Raw genomic sequence first — 20487 nt, forward strand, 5'->3', positions numbered from 1 at the left:
TTGTCATATTTGTAATATGTAATATCCGGTGAGTTGTGCCTAGAAACAATGTAAAACAATTGTTATCATTGAAGAGTAAATGGGAACATATTTTTCGGCAAATTGGTGTGATTTGTCCTAACAGATGCGACTAAACTGTCCGTCCTTCAACTGGAGAATTAAAGTCTAGTGATCATTCATAAGATATTGAATATAAACTAGCTGCATAACATTACATTGTATTTCAAGGAAGGGACAAATTTGGGCATATATTCACAAGTATTTAGTTCATAATTGAGAATTTCCTTTAGAAAAGTTTTGGCGCACGATGTTGTACAGCACATCGACTCATTTTGCTTCTTTTGTTAAAGCTAAAGTTTCCCACTTTCGAAGGAGAAACTGAACGCCTCATTCTGCTCATCCGGGTAATTTAGCATCTGCCAGACTAGCTAATGCTACTCCACTAGCTTAGCTGGCGGTGGCGGTGGTGCTGCTGGCTGCAGTTCGCAGCGGAGCCGCACAAAAATAATAATAAAAAAAGAGAAGTTTAAACCAAACCTAAGCGCTGAATAAAATTCTGTGATGTTTTATTTTGAGCTCATCGAGCTGTTGCAGTCAAAGAACAGTTATTTAAGCAATTTAAAGTATCGTATAACAAGTTAGTTTGTCTTGCAGAGGTAAGCTAACTTAGCTTACTTTGCATGACTGATTGTGATTGAATTGCATTAATTATTATCATTCAGAGGAAACGGAAAGCTGGCTTCAACTAAAGCTGACCTAATCGGAAGTTAGGTGACTACAAAAGGTACGTTTAAAGTTTCACCTCTGACAGTCCTGACTTTGTTTACACGCGTTAGCGAGTTAGCTCACGTTAGCCGACGCAACCAGCTCATAATGTTCATCAAGAGAAGCCTGAACATCCTTCACTGATCAATACGACGGTCACTGATGGACGCAGTGTGAGTGCATACACTAAGGAGATGTCAAGACATTGCGTAACATTAATCTCAACAGGTTTTAACGTAAGATAACTGAAGTAAGGCTTCTGTGTTTTGATAATAAGAAGAGCTGCATCACTCAGACATGTGAGGGTCTGAGAGGAGAATATCGAGATTATTAAACGCAGTCTTAAAACTCATTTATTCAGTCTGGCTTTTATATAGTGTTTTATATCAATTCAAATCTTAACATTACTGTATTGTCTTTTTAATCCTACTACAATTTTAAATATTTTCCTCTTATGTATTTATTTTAATATCTTGTTGCTTTTATGTGTCGTATTTTATTTTCATACATATATTTTATGTTTAATTCTTATTGGTGTGCTTTGGTCTCTCAGTGATTTTATAAACTGCTTTTCGTCAATAACTTTTCTGCACTCTTGTTAAGCACTTTGAACTGCAATTTAATTTGTCTGAAAGGTGCTATATAAATAAAGTTTGATTGATTGATGGTGATCCTTCATTGTGCTTGTCACTCAGTATCAGGAGCAGAGACAAAATGCTTAAACTTTAATCGTTTCTCTTTAAGGATGTCGGACTCAGACAGTGATGAGGACCAGGATCGTCCTTTCTCCATAACCGGCTTCCTCTTCGGAAACATCAACGAAGATGGACAACTAGAGGATGACAGTGTCCTGGACAATGTGTGTGTCTTACATACTTTTCTATAATAGATGTAGAAATACATTTCAGTATCATCACTTCTATTTTGCAAAACAAGATTGTTAAATGTTTTGAACAATGCTGTAGGAATTTCAAGTTTTTTGTTGTTGTTTTCTCTTTAATTTTCAGCACTTATTATTACATTTATTTCTTTTTCTGCTGGGTTTTTTTTGTTTTGGCACCATAGGAGTCCAAAAAGCATCTGGCTGGTTTGGGTTCTCTCGGTCTGGGTTCACTCATTACAGAGATCACTGCCAATGATGAAGAGGAACAAGAAGACAGCAAAGAGTCTGGGAATGTGGATGCAGATGGTCAGATTACACGTGAAAGTTACATTTGCATTAATTGAGCCAGAAACAAGATGGAACAAAATGAAATAATATTTGCCTTTTAATGCAGGTTGGGTTAAAAGCACGGAAGATGCAGTTGATTATTCTGATATCAGTGAGGTTGCTGAAGATGAGACTAAGAAGTATCGTCAGGCCATGGGCACTTTGCAGCCAAGCAGGAAAACAGGTAATCAACTTACAGCTTCTAAGAGGCAGATTTGTTTTTATTAATGTTTCACTCAATTAAAGTTACACATGAATTATAGGTGTTTAATGTTACCAAGTAGTCATAAATGTTGCTGGGTTTATATTTAAATCATTCTAATTGAACATTTTCATATTTTTATATTGTAGATGATGATGATGACTATGATGCTGACTGCGAGGACATCGATTCTAAACTCATGCCCCCTCCACCGCCACCAAGTCTTCCTACAGCAGCTAAGAAAGAGGAACCCTCAGCTCCGAGTACAAATGGTTAGGACATGTTTACTTGTTTCTAGTCTATGTAGAGAAACAGAAACTTCAGTGAATCATAAATTCAACTCAATATCAACTCTGGTTAAATTAGTAATTCTGATCACCTGTATCAGATAATGAGGTTAGATTGTCTCTGCTATTGCTGTCTTTTTCTCTCCTCACAGTTGGGGAAGAGGGTGATGGCATTATCCTGCCCTCCATCATCGCACCATCCTCTACGGCTGATAAGGTTGACTTCAGCAGCTCCTCAGACTCAGAGTCAGAAACTGACCGTCCCTGTGAAGGCATCGGACCCGGCCCCCCAGATAGACTCACCCTCCCTCTTGCTGGCATCATGCAGAAAGATGCAGCCAAAGCACTGCCAGGTGTCACAGAGCTCTTTCCAGAGTTCAGGCCCGGAAGGGTAAAGCACCTTTTTTTTTTTTTTTTTTACATGCCAAGAGTTTTACTTTATCACCATTTTAAAACAAGGACTGCACTTACACCCCTGTCTTGAATGTACTACCAGGTGCTCAGGTTCTTGCGACTGTTTGGTCCTGGAAAAAACATGCCCTCAGTTTGGAGGAGTGCCCGCAGGAAGAAGAAAAGGAAGCACAGAGACCCTCAGCCTGGGACCCCTCCTCCAGAAGGAGAGCCTACAGAACAGAGCCAGGAGAAGAAGTCAGGATGGATTTATGAGTATTCACTTCCTCCACCTCCAGAGCAGTGTCTCTCTGATGATGAGGTAGATGCTTCATTATTAAGAACTAGTTTAGTCTCCCATAATGTCAGACTGTAGTAGTCTGGCAATATGTCATCGTCTTCAGCTCTTAACATGCTTTTCTTTTCTGTCCAGATTACCATGATGGCTCCGGTTGAATCTAAATTCTCTCAGATTTGCGGTGATGGGGACAAAGAGGCAGAGTCTCGACCGAGAGTTGCAGAATGGCGATACGGTCCAGCCCAGCTTTGGTATGACATGCTGGGCGTCTCTGAGGACGGAAGCAACTTCAACTACGGGTTCAAGCTAAAAGAGGAGTCCAGTGACTCTCCGAGGCAGGACGAGCCTAAAGAAATCACAGAGACCCCACATGAGGTATGCAGACCTGGACATCCGTAGAAATAACAGGATACGTATTTTCATTGTGTTTCTGATGTTTTGTATAATTCTTCTGTAGTTTCTGAGGCAAGAAGACGATGGTAATGACGACAGTGACTGTGAAAATGGAGAAAAGGATGGAAAAACCCTTGAGAACGAGCTCTTCCTGATGGTCACTCAGCTGCAATGGGAGGACGATATTATTTGGAATGGAGAGGAAGTGAAACACAAGGGCACCAAGACTCAGAGAGCTAGCCTGGCTGGATGGCTCCCTTCTAGCATGACCCGAAATGCTAATGCTTACAATGCACAGCAAGGTAAGAAAAAAAAGACATGCGTATATAATTTGAAATGAGTCTTGTGATGCAATCCTCATACTTAAAAAAATACCTAAAATAACTACATTTGAAAGTGTTCTATTGTATTTGAATTGTATTGGAGCAGCTTGTAAAAATTCATGTGTGTGAAAGAAGACCAATCTTTTACAGGTCTGACAAGAAGTAATTCCCAGCTTGTGCCACCCACACCTCCACCTATGCCCAAAGCTTCTTCAATCTCCGGCCCAAAGAGAGACAAAAACAACCATGATCATCAAGGTGAGTGAATTTTCTAGGTACAGACGCACATGATGGAATCATCTAGGAAGCAGCACTTTTTAATCTTTCCTAATTTTCTCGTTCTCTGCATTCTCTTCATTTGTTGTGCAGCCTCTCATGAAGAAGACTCTCCCTGGTTCTCCATTTTCCCCATTGACAATGAGGAGTTGGTTTATGGACGCTGGGAAGATAACATCATCTGGGATGACCAGGAGATGGACCGCATGCTCATGCCACCTGTTCTTACTCTGGATCCCAATGATGAAAATATCATCCTAGGTAAATTTAAAATTCCCATTGTGTGTTGGTCTTCACATGCATGTCTTTTTTTTGCTTTTCTTCAAAATTGACATCTTACTGTCTCTTGTAGAAATACCTAATGAAAAAGAGGAGATGACTTCTCATTCCCCATCAAAGGAGAATAAGAAGGAAACGGCAATCAAAAAGAGCCGCATCCTGCTGGGGAAGACCGGTGTGATAAAAGATGAGCCACAGCAGGTAAGCTGGCTCAGGTTTGTCGCTGTGAAACGGCATAATAACAATAATGTGAACATGGGGGTTATTTGGAGCAGAAATTGTTAAAAGTCAATCTGTGATAAGGAAGCTTAGGGCAGACATATGCGGTAAAATGAACGTGATTAAAGATTTACACCTCAGGCTACACAGGGAATGCTGTGCGTGCTGTGAGTAGGGAAGAGTTAGAATATTATCTAAACATCTCATTGAACAGGTTTGATTGACTTACATTGAGAACTATATTTCTTTCTCCTCTCAGAACATGTCCCAGCCTGAAGTCAAGGACCCCTGGAACCTCTCCAATGATGAGTTCTACTATCCTAAACAGCAGGGCCTGAGGGGCACTTTTGGTGGAAACATCATCCAGGTGAGATAAACCTAACAAGATGTGATCAATGTGAAGAAGCTTTGAATTGTGATCCATTCTTTATGTTTTCACAGAAACAAAGAGACACAGAGCAATAACCTGTGACTTTTTTTTTTTCCCTTCTTTTTTTTTACAGCACTCCATCCCAGCACTGGAGCTTAGGCAGCCCTTCTTCCCCACTCACATGGGGCCCATGAAACTACGACAGTTTCACCGTCCAACTCTGAAGAAGTACTCCTTTGGATCTTTGGCTCAGCCCGGTCCACATGCTGTCCAGCCGCTGCTCAAACACATCAAGAAGAAGGCCAAGGTGTGTCCCTGCTCACAACAAGCACACGATCACTCAGGTAACCTCAAAGTGTTTTGCTATGTTAATGGTGTACTAAGTGTTTGTTTTAATATATGTTGCATAGATGCGAGAGCAGGAGCGGCAGGCGGCGGGAGGAGGAGACATGTTCTTCATGCGAACGCCACAGGACCTGACGGGAAAAGATGGAGACTTGATCCTTGCAGAGTACAGTGAAGAATACCCGCCGCTCATTATGCAAGTCGGCATGGCCACCAAGATCAAAAACTACTACAAAAGAGTGAGTGTAGTCTTTGCGCCTGTACTTTCTACTCATCACGTTTTTATATGGATGTAATTATTCAAATATGTCATGACGTTTGTTTGTGTGTTCTTCAGAAACCTGGTAAAGATCCTGGAGCACCTGACTGTAAATACGGAGAGACTGTGTATTGCCACACGTCCCCTTTCCTGGGTTCTCTGCATCCAGGGCAGCTTCTCCAGGTCAGCATCATCACAGACAGAGACTCAGTACTCAGATATGATATGCAAGGCATCACTGCACTCTTAGCCTGGCTAATCATGAAATGCCATGTCTTTTCTATTTCAGGCATTTGAAAACAACCTTTTCCGTGCTCCGATCTACCAGCACAAGATGCCAGAGACTGATTTCTTAGTTCTACGAACGCGTCATGGCTTGTACATCAGAGAGATTGTGGACATTATTGTAGTGGGGCAGGCGTGTCCTTTGTTTGAGGTTCCCGGGCCAAACTCCAAACGAGCAAATACTCACATCAGAGATTTCCTCCAGGTATGTTCGTTTGCGCCACATTTTCCCAGACACGCAAGATGTCATTGGTGCAAATACCGAGCTCTCATCCCGGTCTTCTGCAGGTCTTCATTTACCGCCTGTTCTGGAAGAGCAAAGACAGACCCCGCAGAATCCGCATGGAGGATATAAAGAAAGCTTTCCCGTCACACTCGGAGAGTAGCATCAGGAAACGATTGAAACTCTGCGCTGACTTCAAACGTACAGGTAGACGAGGCTCTTTGGTAAACTCTGCACCCTGTATATCCATCATTCAGTCACCACTACCAATAGTTTGACTAACCTGCCTAAGCTGTGCTACATCAGAGCAGTATTGAGGTTATAGAGAGTGCTGTTTAAAACTGCATGAGCTCAGATGCGTGTGTGTGTGCCTTGAACTGACAGACAGGAATCTGTGCAGGGTCAGAGCTTTTTACAACTTCTATGGATTTTGCCCTCAGGTAAGATGTAGGCTAAGGACAGTATCAAGACACAGGAAGCAAAATGTTTAGAGTAAATCACATAAGACATTTCTGTTTTCTATAATGTTATCTCCATTCCAAAAAGTCTGACATAAAAGTTTCCAAACTCTGACTAGAAGATGTTTTTTTTGGGGAGCATAATGCTGTATTTTATGATCACCTGTAAGACAGCAGGGAGGAGAAGACTTCTAACTGTGTGTTGTAATCATGTCAGGGATGGACTCTAACTGGTGGGTGCTGAAGCCTGACTTCAGATTGCCCACAGAGGAGGAGATCAGGGCCATGGTGTCTCCAGAGCAGTGCTGCTCTTATTACAGCATGCAGGTGGCAGAGCAGAGACTTAAGGTAACGCAATCTAGAATCCTATATTTACCACAGGTGAGTATTGTTGCACTAAAAGCTATTTTACAACCCGTTTAGGATGCTGGATATGGTGAGAAATCCTTCTTTGCTCCAGACGAGGAGAATGAAGAGGACTTTCAAATGAAGATTGATGATGAGGTATTGATCAAAAAAAGCTTCCTCATAATGGGGGTAAAATGTTTCCAGAATTGAAATGACAAATAAGCTCATCATGTGTCACTTATGATAGGTGCGGACAGCTCCCTGGAACACAACAAGAGCCTTCATTTCTGCCATGAAAGGGAAATGCCTGTTGGAGGTGACTGGTGTAGCAGATCCTACAGGCTGCGGGGAAGGTTTCTCTTACGTGAAAGTGCCCAACAAGCCCACTCAACAAAAGGTCTGACTAGTCTAATCGTAAACTCTTATCAGCCATTGTTCTGCCTTGTTTTTGAGTAGAGGAGGAAAACTTCCATCCTGTTTGTTTTTGCAGGATGATAAAGAGCCACAGCCTGCCAAGAAGACAGTTACGGGGACAGACGCTGATCTGAGGAGGCTGTCGCTGAAGAATGCCAAACAGCTGCTGCGCAAGTTTGGTGTACCAGAAGAAGAGGTAAGACCAGGGTGATACACTAGAACACTAAACTGTTCTACGACTTAGCTTGTGGTCAAAGAGACTGTCTTCCAATAAGAGGATCTCAGGTTTGATAACAGCCCTGAGTTCAAGCAGACACTAAATATAGATGACAATTAATGCAATATATATGTGATTAAAAGTATCGCAGCAGATCAGGGTTGATTAGATTTTGGAAATGTCTTTATAAGTACAAATGCAAGACAGGTTTGCTTTCTTATTTGGTTGTGTCTTTTTATGCATTAGATCAAAAAGCTGTCCCGTTGGGAGGTGATTGACGTGGTGAGAACCATGTCCACAGAGCAGGCGCGCTCAGGTGAAGGTCCAATGAGCAAGTTTGCCCGAGGCTCCCGTTTCTCGGTTGCTGAACATCAGGAGCGCTACAAGGAAGAGTGCCAGAGGATCTTTGACCTGCAGAACAAGTGGGACTCCTATGTTAAATGTGTTTATTCATGTATAGATTGTGTTTATGTCTGAGCATACTCTTGAGTTTTCTTCCCTTGTTACAACCCTACCACAGAGTGCTGGAGTCCACCGAGGTGCTCTCCACAGACACAGACAGCAGCTCCGCAGAGGACAGTGACTTTGAGGAGATGGGGAAGAACATAGAGAACATGCTGCAGAACAAGAAGACGAGCTCCCAGCTTTCCAGAGAGAGGGAGGAGCAGGAGAGGAAGGAGCTGCAGAGGATGCTGATGGGGGAAGAGAGCGATCGTGACCACAAGGGACGCAAGGAGCGGCGCAAAGGCTTGTGTGAGTCATGGCGCTCTGAGGACTCGTCTGCAGAAGACTTTGAGGTTTGAATATGTTGTTTTCATTTCTGACTGTGAGCTTTACTTCTTTTTCACTCTACAGCCAGCTCCTTATCCACCAGTTCCCACAAGGACGACGACACGTCCTCCGTCACCAGCTTAAACTCCTCGGCCACCGGACGCAGACTCAAAATCTATCGTACCTTTAGAGACGAGGATGGCAAGGAATATGTGCGCTGTGAGACGGTTCGCAAAGCCTCAGTCATCGACGCTTACCTCAGGATCAGACAAACCAAAGATGATGAATTCATGTGAGTCTGTTTGGATAAAACCACTGCATCACGTCAAGATTGTTCTAAATTGTACAGCTTGATGAATTATAATCATTTTTATTTTCTATCATGATTCATTGGTGAGATGAATACTGATGACTTTATTGCTCTGCACCTAGAATGCAAGTTTTGAAGCAGCTGCACACAACATATGCTATGATTGCTGTTTCAATGCTCTGTACATGAAATACTGTGTGTAAAAAGTCTTGCTTGTTAATAGTGAAGAATCAAGTTGCTGCTTAATTAATCTTTTTTAATCTCAACTGAAAGAGTGAATATTAAACAGCCCGTATTCTGTGTCTTTGAATTTGCAGACGAAAGTTTGCCCTCTTCGATGAGCAGCACAGAGAAGAAATGAGGAAGGAGCGACGGCGTATTCAGGAGCAGCTGAGGAGGCTGAAGAGGAACCAGGAGAAGGACAAGATCAAAGGACCTCCAGAGAAGAAGGCCAAGAAGGTCAAGGAGAGACCAGACCTCAAGGTAAAAGTAAGCTTGCTGACTCAGTTTTATACTCTCTATCTCTTTTCCTTTTATCACCAACTTGTTGGTACATAGCTTCATGCAAATCTAAAGCAGACTTATTTCTGTTGCTGTAGGTAATACATCCATTCATAGTTTTTTTCTTTAAGTATTATTAACATGCAGCATCATTATTTCGCGTTCCTTAATGTTTGCCTCTTTCCGCTAGCTAAAGTGCGGTGCGTGTGGAGCCATTGGACACATGAGGACCAACAAGTTTTGCCCGCTGTACTATCAGACCAACGCACCGCCTTCTAACCCTGTTGCCATGACAGAGGAGCAGGAGGAGGAGCTGGAGAAGACTGTCATCCACAACGACAACGAGGAGCTCATCAAGGTGGAGGGCACCAAGATCGTACTGGGAAAACAGCTGATTGAGAGGTAACTGGTTGTTTGGATTAAATGGATGTTCTGTTGCCTCGCCTCTCTGCCGTTTCTAACATTTATGTCGTCTACAGTGCTGATGAGGTGCGCAGAAAGTCTTTAGTACTTAAGTTTCCCAAGCAACAGCTTCCACCAAAGAAGAAGAGACGCGTCGGCAGCGCAGTGCACTGTGACTATCTCAATGTAAGACATGTTTTTACTCTTTGTTCGAACACATTTGAACTGAGAATCTCTTCTGCTCATCTTTTAAGAATGTTTTTGTTCTTATAAATCACAGAAACCACACAAGGCGATCCACCGGCGACGCACTGACCCCATGGTGACCTTGTCTTCTGTGCTAGAGAGCATCATCAACGACATGCGGGACCACCCCAATGTAAGATCCCTCACTCACTCGCTCCCATTCACCTCCTCTTCCGCACTCCTTACTACTCTCGCCTTTTCCATGTAGACCTATCCATTCCACACGCCTGTTAATGCAAAGGTGGTTAAGGATTACTACAAGATCATCACACGGCCCATGGACCTGCAGACGCTGAGGGAGAACGTACGGAAGCGGATGTACCCATCCAGGGAGGAGTTCAGAGAGGCCGTGGAAGTTATTGTCAAAAACAGCGCCACCTACAATGGTACTGTATTATTATGAAAAAAAATAAGTGAAACGAGCGACTTAAGGAAGACCCTTGCTCAGGAGTTGGACTGAATTTGAAACATCAAATGTTATAGTGTTAATGAAATGGCTCTTTATTTTTGGTTTCGTCAGGGGCAAAACATCCAATAACACAGGTTGCACAGTCCATGCTGGACCTGTGTGATGCTAAACTCAAAGAGGTGTGTGTCAATAGTTGTGTTTTTTCATTATCTTCCAGCATTTTCTTTATTTTCATCACTAATTAATATGTGTATGTGTGTAGAAAGAGGACAGGCTGGTGAGGCTGGAGAAAGCCATCAACCCGTTACTGGATGACGACGATCAGGTGGCCTTCTCCTTCATCCTGGACAACATCGTGACCCAGAAAATGATGGTGGTTCCTGATGTGAGTCTCTGTTTTCCTACCTGAATCCATTTAAGACTACGAATGAGTTTGTCTGAAATCAGATCACTCCCAATAACTCTGTGATTCTTTTCTTCACTTTAGTCGTGGCCATTCCATCATCCCGTCAACAAAAAGTTTGTGCCTGATTATTATAAAGTGATAGTAAACCCCATGGATCTGGAGAGTATCCGCAAGGTAGGAGTTATACAAGTTATCAACTTTAAAACAAATACAGTTATTTGAATCTCTTGATATATGCACTACAAAGATTGATACAGAAAGAGTCCTTTTCTTGCACTTGTATATAATTTGTTCTTCTTCTACAGAATATCTCCAAACACAAATATCAAAACAGAGAGGTGTTCCTTTCAGATGTTGGTCTTATCCATACCAACAGTATCAAGTACAATGGTAAAGGTGTCAGCATCACTTTTTTATTTTGAACTTTTATCAAACATAACGACCAATTGAGAGGCGAGTTTTCTAGCTAAGGCAAAAAGTTGTGTAAAGTTCAAATGCTCTTGTTTTGTGTGTCACAGGTCCTGACAGTCCTTACACAAAGACCGCCCTGGATATCGTCAATGTGTGCAAGCAAACCCTGGCAGAGGTTTGTTGCTGCTTTGCATTTTAGTTTGTTGTTTTAATGTCAGGGGGAAGGATCATGTTCATGAGCATTTATACAGTATGTTACCTTCTCTGGGCTGGGCAGGGCTTTAGTATATTATCAGGATAGCATGATAGCATTTTTATGATGCAATGATATGTTTTCTATCTGCTTTTCATCTCCTATTATTTTAGGAAACCGTTTTTTAAAATAAACATAACATCAAATTGTCTAACAATATTTTTTTCTTCTTGAAAAAAACAAGTTGTACATCTTTTATTAAAATATCTTCTATTTTACCCAAGTGCTTGGTTTAGATTCATATTTGATTTAGACAAGGACAACTTGTATTTTTTACTCTGGCTGAGTTGAACTCTAAAAAGATAAACCTACATCTGAAACAAATTTATAACAAATCATTTTTGGAGCAGGAAAAACAACTGTCTTATAATAATCACCTTTGTTTGCTCCTCCAGTATGATGAGCACTTGACCCAGTTGGAGAAGGACATCTCCACTGCTAAAGAGGCCGCTCTGGACGCAGCAGATCTGGAGTGTCTCGACCCCATGACCCCCGGGCCGTACACACCTCAGGTAGGAGAGTAGCCTTGGACCGGTTTTGTTAATAAGCAAATGCAAGTTTTACTGGATATTTTTTGCTACACTTAATGCAGACTTGATTAGTTTCAGCTGTTTCTAATGTGCCACACAAGGTAGTGTAAACTTCTCTAGATGTAGTAGTCTCCTTCACTTCTTGTACTCCTGACCCTTCTATTTCCTCACTTGATCTACACTAATTCTCCTGTCCAGACTTTAACTTTTCATCTGCACAACATAGTTGTCTTCACTCTAGTGTTTCCTTATTTCCACCCTGTTTTTTCGCTTCACCTTTTCCCTGTCTCTCCCTGTGTGTGCGTCCCTCTGTGTGGTGTTGGCCAGCCTGCTGATCTTTTTGACAGCGGGGCTTCGGGGAGTCTGCCCAGAGAGACCAGCAGCCTTTTCTCTGAGGGACCGCTAGTGGTTGCTCCAGAGAAGAGAGGGGGGCAGGTATGGAGAGAGACAAAAATAAAGGCTCACAACCACACGCCACCTCTCCCTTAAACTATCCTCTCATTACCCAGCTTCTTATTCAAACTGGCCATACTAGAACATAACAGACATGACTGTGTGAAAGTGTTTTCTTTTGCTTTTTTTGTTCTCCCTTCAAGAGTATTTTTTCATCTTTCCCCCAGGGTCGCCACAGCAGAAGACCCGGGGAGGAGGAGTCGGACGTGGACATTGAAGGCTTTGAAGAGGATGATGATGGCAAACCTAAGACTCCTGCTCCGGTAAGAAAAACAGACCACTGAAGGGAATTTAGTCACGCCTGCTGTAGATTCATTCATATCAATACCAGTTTTCAATAGAGGGGTTTGATGGTATAATTGTGTGTGTGTGTGTGTGTGTGTGTGTGTGTGTGTGTGTGTGTGTGTGTGTGTGTGTGTGTGTGTGTGTGTGTGTGTGTGTGTGTGTGTGTGTGTGTGTGTGTGTGTGTGTGTGTGTGTGTGTGTGTGTGTGTGTGTGTGTGTGTGTGTGTGTGTGTGTGTGTGTGTGTAACTGAGGAAGCCATTTCTTTCGATGTTGTCAGCTGTTTTTATTTGTGTCAGACAGACCAAATACCCTCTTGCCAAATTTGAGCTTCAGAATGTTCCATTATTCTTATTACTTTTTTTTTTAGTTGACTGAGGGAACTTCCTGTGTTTTTTTTTTTTCTTTTTCTTTTTTTTTTTCAGGCTGAGGACGCAGATGGAGATCTAGAGGATGACGACGACGACGAGGAAATGTTACTGCCACCTCGCAGACGGCTGCACGACCGTGATGAAGAGGAGGATGAGGAAGAAGACGAGGATGGAAGATCTAACCGCCCGGCCCAGGCCAGCGTGCTGTACCAGGACCTGCTCATGTCTGACGGAGAGGATGACGCTAGCGAAGAGGAGGGCGACAACCCTTTCTCCTGTAAGTGTCGCAGCTGTACTTACATCAAAAGCTCTAAAAACAGTGTGCAGATTTTTTTTTACCATTCATCATGTGTCTCCTGCAGCCATTCAGCTGTCAGAGAGTGGGAGTGACTCGGACAGAGAGCTGGATGTTCGACCTGCGCCTCCACGGAGAACCCAAGAGACGGCTCGTATGGGCATGGAGCAGGACGAGAGCATGATGTCATACGAAGGGGACGGGCCTGATGAGCCTCACATGGAAGACAGCAATGTCAGGTAGAGATTGCCATCAATAAAGACAATCCATTCTCGGTACAAAATAAAATGCATCAGATATAAGTATACAAAACAACAAATATGAACCAAGAGTTTTTTGTATCTGCAAAAAGAAACAATGAAAATTTCAACCTGTGATTAATAACCGATAAATCTACACGACCTGTATGTCACCAGAAGAACTTTTTATTAGCATTAATCAATGCAGCTCTGTTTTGAGAATCTGGAGAATAGATATCAATGAAATGAATTAAAAAAACAAAACTAGGCATGTGAGGACCAACAATTATTAACCACTATATAAAGAAATAATGGAGTTGAATCAAACCAAATGTTTGTTGCTTTCTCTGTCTCAGTTACGGCAGCTATGAGGAGACCGAGAGCCGCAGTCAGCTGCAGCCCTCCAGCATGGGAAACGGAGACTACGGCATCAGCGAGGAGGAGGAAGATGAAGAAGATGAAGCGCGGAGGAGAGGCCCGGCTGTGCTCTCCCAGGTTCAGCTCAGTGAAGACGAAGAGAGCGAGGAGTTTAGATCCATCGGGGGAGACAGCGACATGGACTCAGACAACTAGTTAGGTTTATTGTTTTTTTTATTAAGAAGACAGTGTTTATAAGTGTCGTTTTAAAATGAAGACAAGGAGCTTTGCGAGGAGATCGTTTTGTAATATTTTGTAAATGATGTCTAATGTTAATAGCTTCCTCCTGTACTGTTGTACCTGCAGTATGGCACATTGTAAATTTCAGTTAGCCTTTTTTATGTCGAGTGATTGTTGTGTACTACGATGTGTTTTAACATGGAAGTGTTAAGATGTCTTTTACTTTTTGAATCATTCGTACCCTGCGCTCACAAAAGACCAGCTGTTTATTCTAACCAACTGAATAATTACAAACAAGAGTAAACAGACTAAAGGTGTAATGAGTTTTCTTTTTTGTATTTTTAAAACATTTTTCTCGCAATAATAAATAATTTTCCTCTTTTGCGGTTGAAATACAATTAGACATTTAAATCAGGAACACTGTGTATAAATTATAATGTCCTGAATGAGACATTATTCTCCAGTTGCTAAAAGCGTTTATTAAAGTGGTCTAACTTTACACACTCTCTACTCAGCTGTCCTTTGAGAGGATCAAAGGGATTCTGGTCCGTGTTCAGTTTTGATATATCAAATGAAAAGTTAACATTCATTTCCTCATCAGCTGGGATTCTGGGTAGGAAAGAATCAGACAATCCATTTATAGTATACATCCACTTCCTTTTCTGTAAGAACGCTTTCAAAGAACTTCCTCTTCAAATTCTTCAAATGCTTCCCTTTGTTGAAATTACAACACACCCATCTTTAGAGACAGCATTAACACTTTACCAAAGCAAAATGTGACGGATGCTTTGTGTGCTGGTGAGGTCACTAAAACTGAGAGCTTGAAGGCTACAAAGTAACCCCTGATTGTGTTGTGTGATTATTTTATTGTCTCTGGTCATCATGAAAATCTTGTAATAATGTGGTAAAAAGTGAGCCCACTCCAGGAGCCGGGTACCGTCATGCCTGTTGGCTTGGGCTCGACAAAATGCATGCTTTTACAAATACAGAAAAAAATTGTGTTTTCTACCCGACCAACAGTCTAAAAATCCAAGTATAGTTAAAGTAAAACTGCAAGTAGAGTGAGTTGATGTGTCCTATTCAGACACAGAAAGCAAGGCAGAGGTCAAACAGAGCTGAACAGAAGTTTAATAGATTTGCTAAGAATTAAAGAAAGAACATTGTAAAAGTTGCATTGGACAACATGCTTCAGCATTCATGGTCACCTCAGAAGATGATTTCAGGATAATGACACGACAACTGTTGATCTGCTCTTTGGAAAGTAGAGTTGGATTAAAAAACGATTTAGGAAAACACTTAAAACTGCAATAAAAAATAATAGGCTAGACTCATGGTGTAGAGATTTGTATTCAAGGTACAATGTTTCTAACATATCCATATTGTTCCCCTATTTTTTTTAAATGACAGTTGATCATATTACACCAACCACCAATTAGCATCACTTCACCGACTCACTATCAATTTCAGACAAGACTTAAGAGATATTTCTGATAACCAGTTAACCTCGTAATACCTGTCTGATCTGACATCATTAACACATACCGGTACTTCAACAGGCTGCAAGTTGTTTCCTTTTGAATCACCTCTGCTTAAATTAAACAATTGAGAGTTTCAGTCAAACTTAAAAACTGTAAACTCAAACTTTTGACTTGAATTTTAAACTAACGCTAAGTCCTGATAAACCAGGCCTCAAACCTGTCACCATTATCTTTTGACTTTCCTTTTCTGTTGTACCAACAAGAATAAACTGAACATTTCAATCATTTAACAGCTATAATAGTACAAGTGATTGAGGTTCGTTGTCAAACAGCAAAGCTCTGTCTGTCTTTGTAATTTTGAAAAAACTGCCGGGAAATCTGTGTCACCAACCATCACCAACATAATTTTCAGAACGACTTCATGAATTCCTTCAAAATCCTACGCTCCTTATAGGATAAAACCATAGAACGTAAATATTAATACATACTGTTAAAGTAGTTTAATACCAAAAAAATGTCTTGATGTTTAAATCCTACTTTAATGTTACATCACCGTCGCAGGTAATCAACTTGTAAAAACTTTCACCTTCGACTAGATGGAACATTTCTGCCCCACGCCAAAGAGGCTGACCTCTCGGGTGAGGCAAAAACACGTCCACTGAACGACAGGTATCCCTTGGCGGAGTGAGGGATCCTGCAGGGGCTGGCAGACTGAGACCTCTGCAGCTTCTTCATCCGAGCTGAGACGTCCACCCCTGAGTGCACTGAGCCACTGGAGTTCTTCTGTGCTCCAGAACGTGATGGGGACCAGAAACCTGAGCCCGTTATGGCAGGTGGTGAACCTGAGATAACAATTTGATGTTTATTTTTATGTTAAGTCTACTTTTTAATAACATAAATGTTTATTTTATGTAAAAAGATTTGACAGATAAAACGTGACAAACAGATCCACACCTGATGTTGGATGACTGTCTTGATCAGCAGGTCCACAGCCGTCTGTGTCTAAACTTCGGCTGTTCCTCACAGCCTGGAGAGAGCGGAGGCTGGTCTGCAGAGGTGACCTGGTTCTGCCTGTTGATGTTGCTGCAAAACACCTCAGGGTTCACATTCACTCACTATTTCAACTGTAAGAAAAACATCTCTCAACAAACTCATATGTATCCTTTGTATAATAAAACTGGAAAAATGTATTTAACATCAACTTAATCCATAAGAAAGAGGTTTAAAATGTTTAACAATACAAACATTTGTTCAAAATATTCATTAACAGGACCCTTTCTCATTTACCAACCTGTGTTTGAAAGTTATTCCGGATCTTATTTTCTAACAAAGAAGAACAATTTCTCCTCTAAATCTGTTTTGTTAATGAATGTCTTATAAAAGAGTGAAAGATCTTTCTGCTCCTTTCACAAGACATTCATTAACAAAACTCTTTTCATTAATGAGTTGAGATTTTATGTTTGTATTTAGTTGTATTGTTTGGTTGATGAATGAAATGAACTTTACAAATAAATAAATAAATCATGTGAGAACATGAATAGCTCTTACTCAAAAATACGAATGCAGAAGTTGTGAATGCTCTCTGTACCTTGATTCTGAGCAAGCTTTAGCAACTTGAACTGGGTGACTTGCTGTTGAAGTCTGGCCAGTTTTGGACTTTGACAGCCCTGTTTGCCTCCTGATGCTGGGGACTGACACGGGGATGAGCTCAGCGACAGCAGACTGGGTAGCCAGCAAGAGGAAGAGGAAGCCTCGGCTTGACTTCCTGGAGTGAAGTCATCACTATTTTCGAAGGTGGTGTTAGAATAGGATGGAGACATCACTGTTGACTCAGGGCTTCTTCTTAGAGCAGTGGCTGGCGTGGAAACAAAGTCCTGTCTTAAACCTGAAAATATATATGAAAGTTATTCCAATCAAACCTAAGCTGAGCAAACTCGTTCATCATAAATACTCTTCTCTACTCACTGGCTTCCTGTAAACGAGCCATTGTTTGCACATCTGTGATGTTGCGCAGTCTGTAGCTTGTGGTTGTGAAGTCATTGGAGATGCTCAGCTCATTGATATCTGTGGAGATAAATAAAAGGAGATGTCTTAAATCTATCATCATGGTGGTCTTTTAGTAGAAATAAAATTGGCTGTAAAATTGAATATTTCTCCATCTTGATTTATTTTGCGTGATTAGTCAATGACAGAATTAAATTCTATGTCTCAGGGTATTTTGGACAAAATATTGCTGTCATTATCATAATACCTAAAACATCAGAGGGATTTGTTGTTGAGATGTCAGGTGTTTTATCCGAAGAGGTGCCCACAGTCACATCCCCAGTATGTGGGAGAACTGCAGGACGTCTGTAGGAGTGGCTGCCTGATCCTATAAATACAGAGAGGGGCATGAGCTGGGGAACGATGATCAATATTCTCTCCTTTTCAACCTTAAACTGGACAAATAATCTAAAACACTGAACAAATTATTATTTTTTTGTTTCATGTTGTTGAAAGGGGAACAGATATGGTCTTTGAAGTTCAGACTGTTTATCAGACAGTTTTCATGTATAAATCCATGCTAATATCACAGTTTGTGCTCGCTGGGAAACCTCTTGCCAAACTGATCAACATTATGAAGTGAAAATGAGTCTGTGGCTTACTTTCATCCAGTCTATTTAGCAGTTGGCGACATGCTGCCTCCACCTCAGGACTGGGGTTATCCAGGACTTGTCGACACCATGTGAGAGCAGACTCAGTCTTCTCCTCAAACACCGGCTTCTTTGGAGACTCATATAACCTGTGGGGAAAAAAACAGAGCACTGTCCCTTTGTTCACAACATATCCTAATTCTGCTCTAATAAAGAGCAGACATGTTTTCTTGTTAAAAACTAGTCGTATGAAGAAGTACTTCCAATGACATCAACATGGCAGCCACTCAGACTTTTGTATGTCTTTTAAAAGTGTGCGTTGGCTTGTACAACAAAGACATCTAGAGAATGATCGTTGCAGCAGGTGGCTGTTCACCAATGAGTCGGATTCTGCTCGAGGTTTCTGCCTATAAATAGAAAGATTATTTGCCAGTGTGGCTCAGTAATTGCTCACTGGTCAATGTCAGGTCTCTGGAAATAATATTTGATAAATAATAATAACTCAAATATTTTAAATTGCAAATACAATTGTTATCTACAACAACAATAATAATAACAATGACAATAATAAACACAATATTCATTATTATTATTGTTATTGTTAGTATTGGTATGATTATGATGGTTTTGATTATTATTGATAATATCAAATATTCATAATACTAACCAACATTTGTGCCAAAATCCCCAAAATGCACCCACTCACTATTCAGTAATATTTCATGAAATAGCTTTATTGTAATTTCACCCAAAATATTTGTATTTATTTATTAAACAAGGGCTATATCTTTTAAAATGGAATGTCTTTTAGAGGTCTGATGGTACCTACCAGCTCTCTTCATCATTCACATCCTCCTCTACATCAAGGAGCTCTACCAAATCCAAGGCAGACTCTTCTTCCTCTGGATCGTCCTTCTTCCAAAGGTCTTTTTGACAATTATAGTTGTACAATATCCCGTCCACGGCTGGAAAAGGCAGCAATGAATTACACCCTGCCTTCAAGTTATTTAGTCTTAACCTAGCATCCATGGAATACGAGTGATTGTTACAACTTGTGATTCTTGGTTGCTCAGTGAGGGTCCAGATGCGGCTGTATGGATCTGAGTTCCCATCCTGCCTCCCAGAGCTGCTTTTCAACTCACTGAAGAGAAGATGAAGGTTTGAACTTGTGTCACACTCCACTGGTGGCTGGTTGCTGAAATGCCGGCTCCAATCACTCTCCATGAGGCCTTGGTGGAGTTCCATATTCTTAATGAGTCCTCAAAACGTCTTACTTCTTCCGGCTCTTATCCAGTTAAGTTTTAGTCCACCTAAGCCCTCTATAAAAACATTTACTGTAAATATATAACCACTTGAAGATTCCAACTGCACTAGCAGCTACTGGGTTCCTTCACTGTGCATCTTTTGACCCACATTTGCTGGGTAGGGCTGTTAAGTATAGGCACACAACAGCTTGGATGGATTTAAAGAAGCATCATGAGCTTACCTGGATTAAAGAGTCCGTGAGTTGCTAAGAAAGACAAAAGTCTCTAAACATCACACCATCAGGACTAATATGAACATATATATTTTTATTTATATTTGTTTTTACTTCTTTGGTCAAGTCATAGGAGGTGCAATGTTGCTGTTCAAGCTGCCCAGGAGTTTTGAGCTCTTACTGCCCCAGTCATTACTGAGGATTTTTTTCTATCTAGTGTTAGGGCCTGTTTTTTCCTCTATGTGTCCATTAATATGTTTTTTCTTGACTATAGTTGTAAAAAAAAAAAACAACTCATAGCTGAATGTGTTTTGTTGATTTCTTTCAACAGTAGCCTACACGACTCACTGATCACACCTGAGGAAGTCGTACTGAGAAGTGTGTCAGGTAAAACAAGCACACAAACAGATTAGCACAAAATTTAGAGCTTCCCTTACAAGTATGTACCCTACCTCACATTCTCCTCCTTTGTCACCCAAATGTCAAAGATCATAGCTACTTGTTTGTTTTTTTTTCACAACAGGTTAACAGCTGATTTAAAAAAAATATATATGTGAAAGAAAAATAATATTAAAGCTATATTAATAGTTAACTGGCCTGCTAGTGCTAACCGACTTGACATTTTCTTGTGATGAGCTGAGTGTTTTGGGAACATACCATTAAGCTATTTAGAGTCTCCATAAGATAGTAGGGTAAATAAAGCACTAGAGGCATTTTACATGTAGCCTACATAGGCCTACACAAACAAGTTTGATCATTCAGACAGAAATGTGTATTTTTATTATAAATCTCTTATCATTTTAATCTATAGGCCTACTTAATTTGAATGGTATGCAGTTGAAATGTCTTGTAAATGGCCTGC

At 41.0% G+C, this 20487-nt stretch overlaps 2 protein-coding genes across 12 annotated transcripts; one reads left to right on the forward strand and one right to left on the reverse strand.

The window, feature by feature from the left end:
- The first annotated feature begins 448 nt into the window (after positions 1 to 448).
- taf1 (TAF1 RNA polymerase II, TATA box binding protein (TBP)-associated factor) lies at positions 449 to 14876 on the forward strand. Of its 11 annotated transcripts, none has more exons than XM_065962723.1 (41): positions 449 to 784; positions 1510 to 1624; positions 1831 to 1954; positions 2043 to 2159; positions 2327 to 2449; positions 2617 to 2855; positions 2961 to 3176; positions 3288 to 3527; positions 3610 to 3847; positions 4001 to 4126; positions 4238 to 4405; positions 4497 to 4624; positions 4902 to 5009; positions 5146 to 5319; positions 5423 to 5596; positions 5695 to 5799; positions 5906 to 6106; positions 6190 to 6331; positions 6800 to 6930; positions 7006 to 7086; positions 7178 to 7327; positions 7421 to 7540; positions 7808 to 7983; positions 8082 to 8314; positions 8417 to 8624; positions 8960 to 9131; positions 9334 to 9545; positions 9623 to 9731; positions 9826 to 9924; positions 10000 to 10177; positions 10312 to 10379; positions 10463 to 10585; positions 10688 to 10780; positions 10912 to 11002; positions 11125 to 11192; positions 11666 to 11782; positions 12128 to 12235; positions 12421 to 12516; positions 12961 to 13183; positions 13269 to 13440; positions 13797 to 14876. In XM_065962723.1, the coding sequence occupies exons 2-41, from the start codon at positions 1511 to 1513 to the stop codon at positions 14011 to 14013; spliced, it is 5982 nt and encodes a 1993-aa protein (XP_065818795.1). In that variant the 5' UTR covers positions 449 to 784; position 1510; the 3' UTR covers positions 14014 to 14876. The 11 variants fall into 11 exon arrangements, with proteins under 11 accessions (XP_065818795.1, XP_065818797.1, XP_065818798.1 ...); XM_065962725.1 differs by having other exon boundaries at positions 10912 to 10996; XM_065962726.1 differs by having other exon boundaries at positions 8960 to 9125.
- A 268-nt stretch (positions 14877 to 15144) lies between these two features.
- Positions 15145 to 20353, reverse strand: LOC109985254 (SLAIN motif-containing protein-like). Its single transcript, XM_065962733.1, has 7 exons — positions 18978 to 20353; positions 18161 to 18297; positions 17767 to 17886; positions 17481 to 17579; positions 17104 to 17400; positions 16470 to 16598; positions 15145 to 16357 (listed from the first exon to the last, which is right to left on the reverse strand). Exons 1-7 carry the CDS (start codon positions 19391 to 19393, stop codon positions 16098 to 16100), a joined length of 1458 nt encoding a protein of 485 aa, XP_065818805.1. The 5' UTR covers positions 19394 to 20353; the 3' UTR covers positions 15145 to 16097.
- Between the last annotated feature and the right edge of the window lie 134 nt (positions 20354 to 20487).

This window comes from Labrus bergylta, chromosome 14, assembly GCF_963930695.1.
Source record: "Labrus bergylta chromosome 14, fLabBer1.1, whole genome shotgun sequence".
Classification (NCBI taxonomy): Eukaryota; Metazoa; Chordata; class Actinopteri; order Labriformes; family Labridae; genus Labrus; species Labrus bergylta.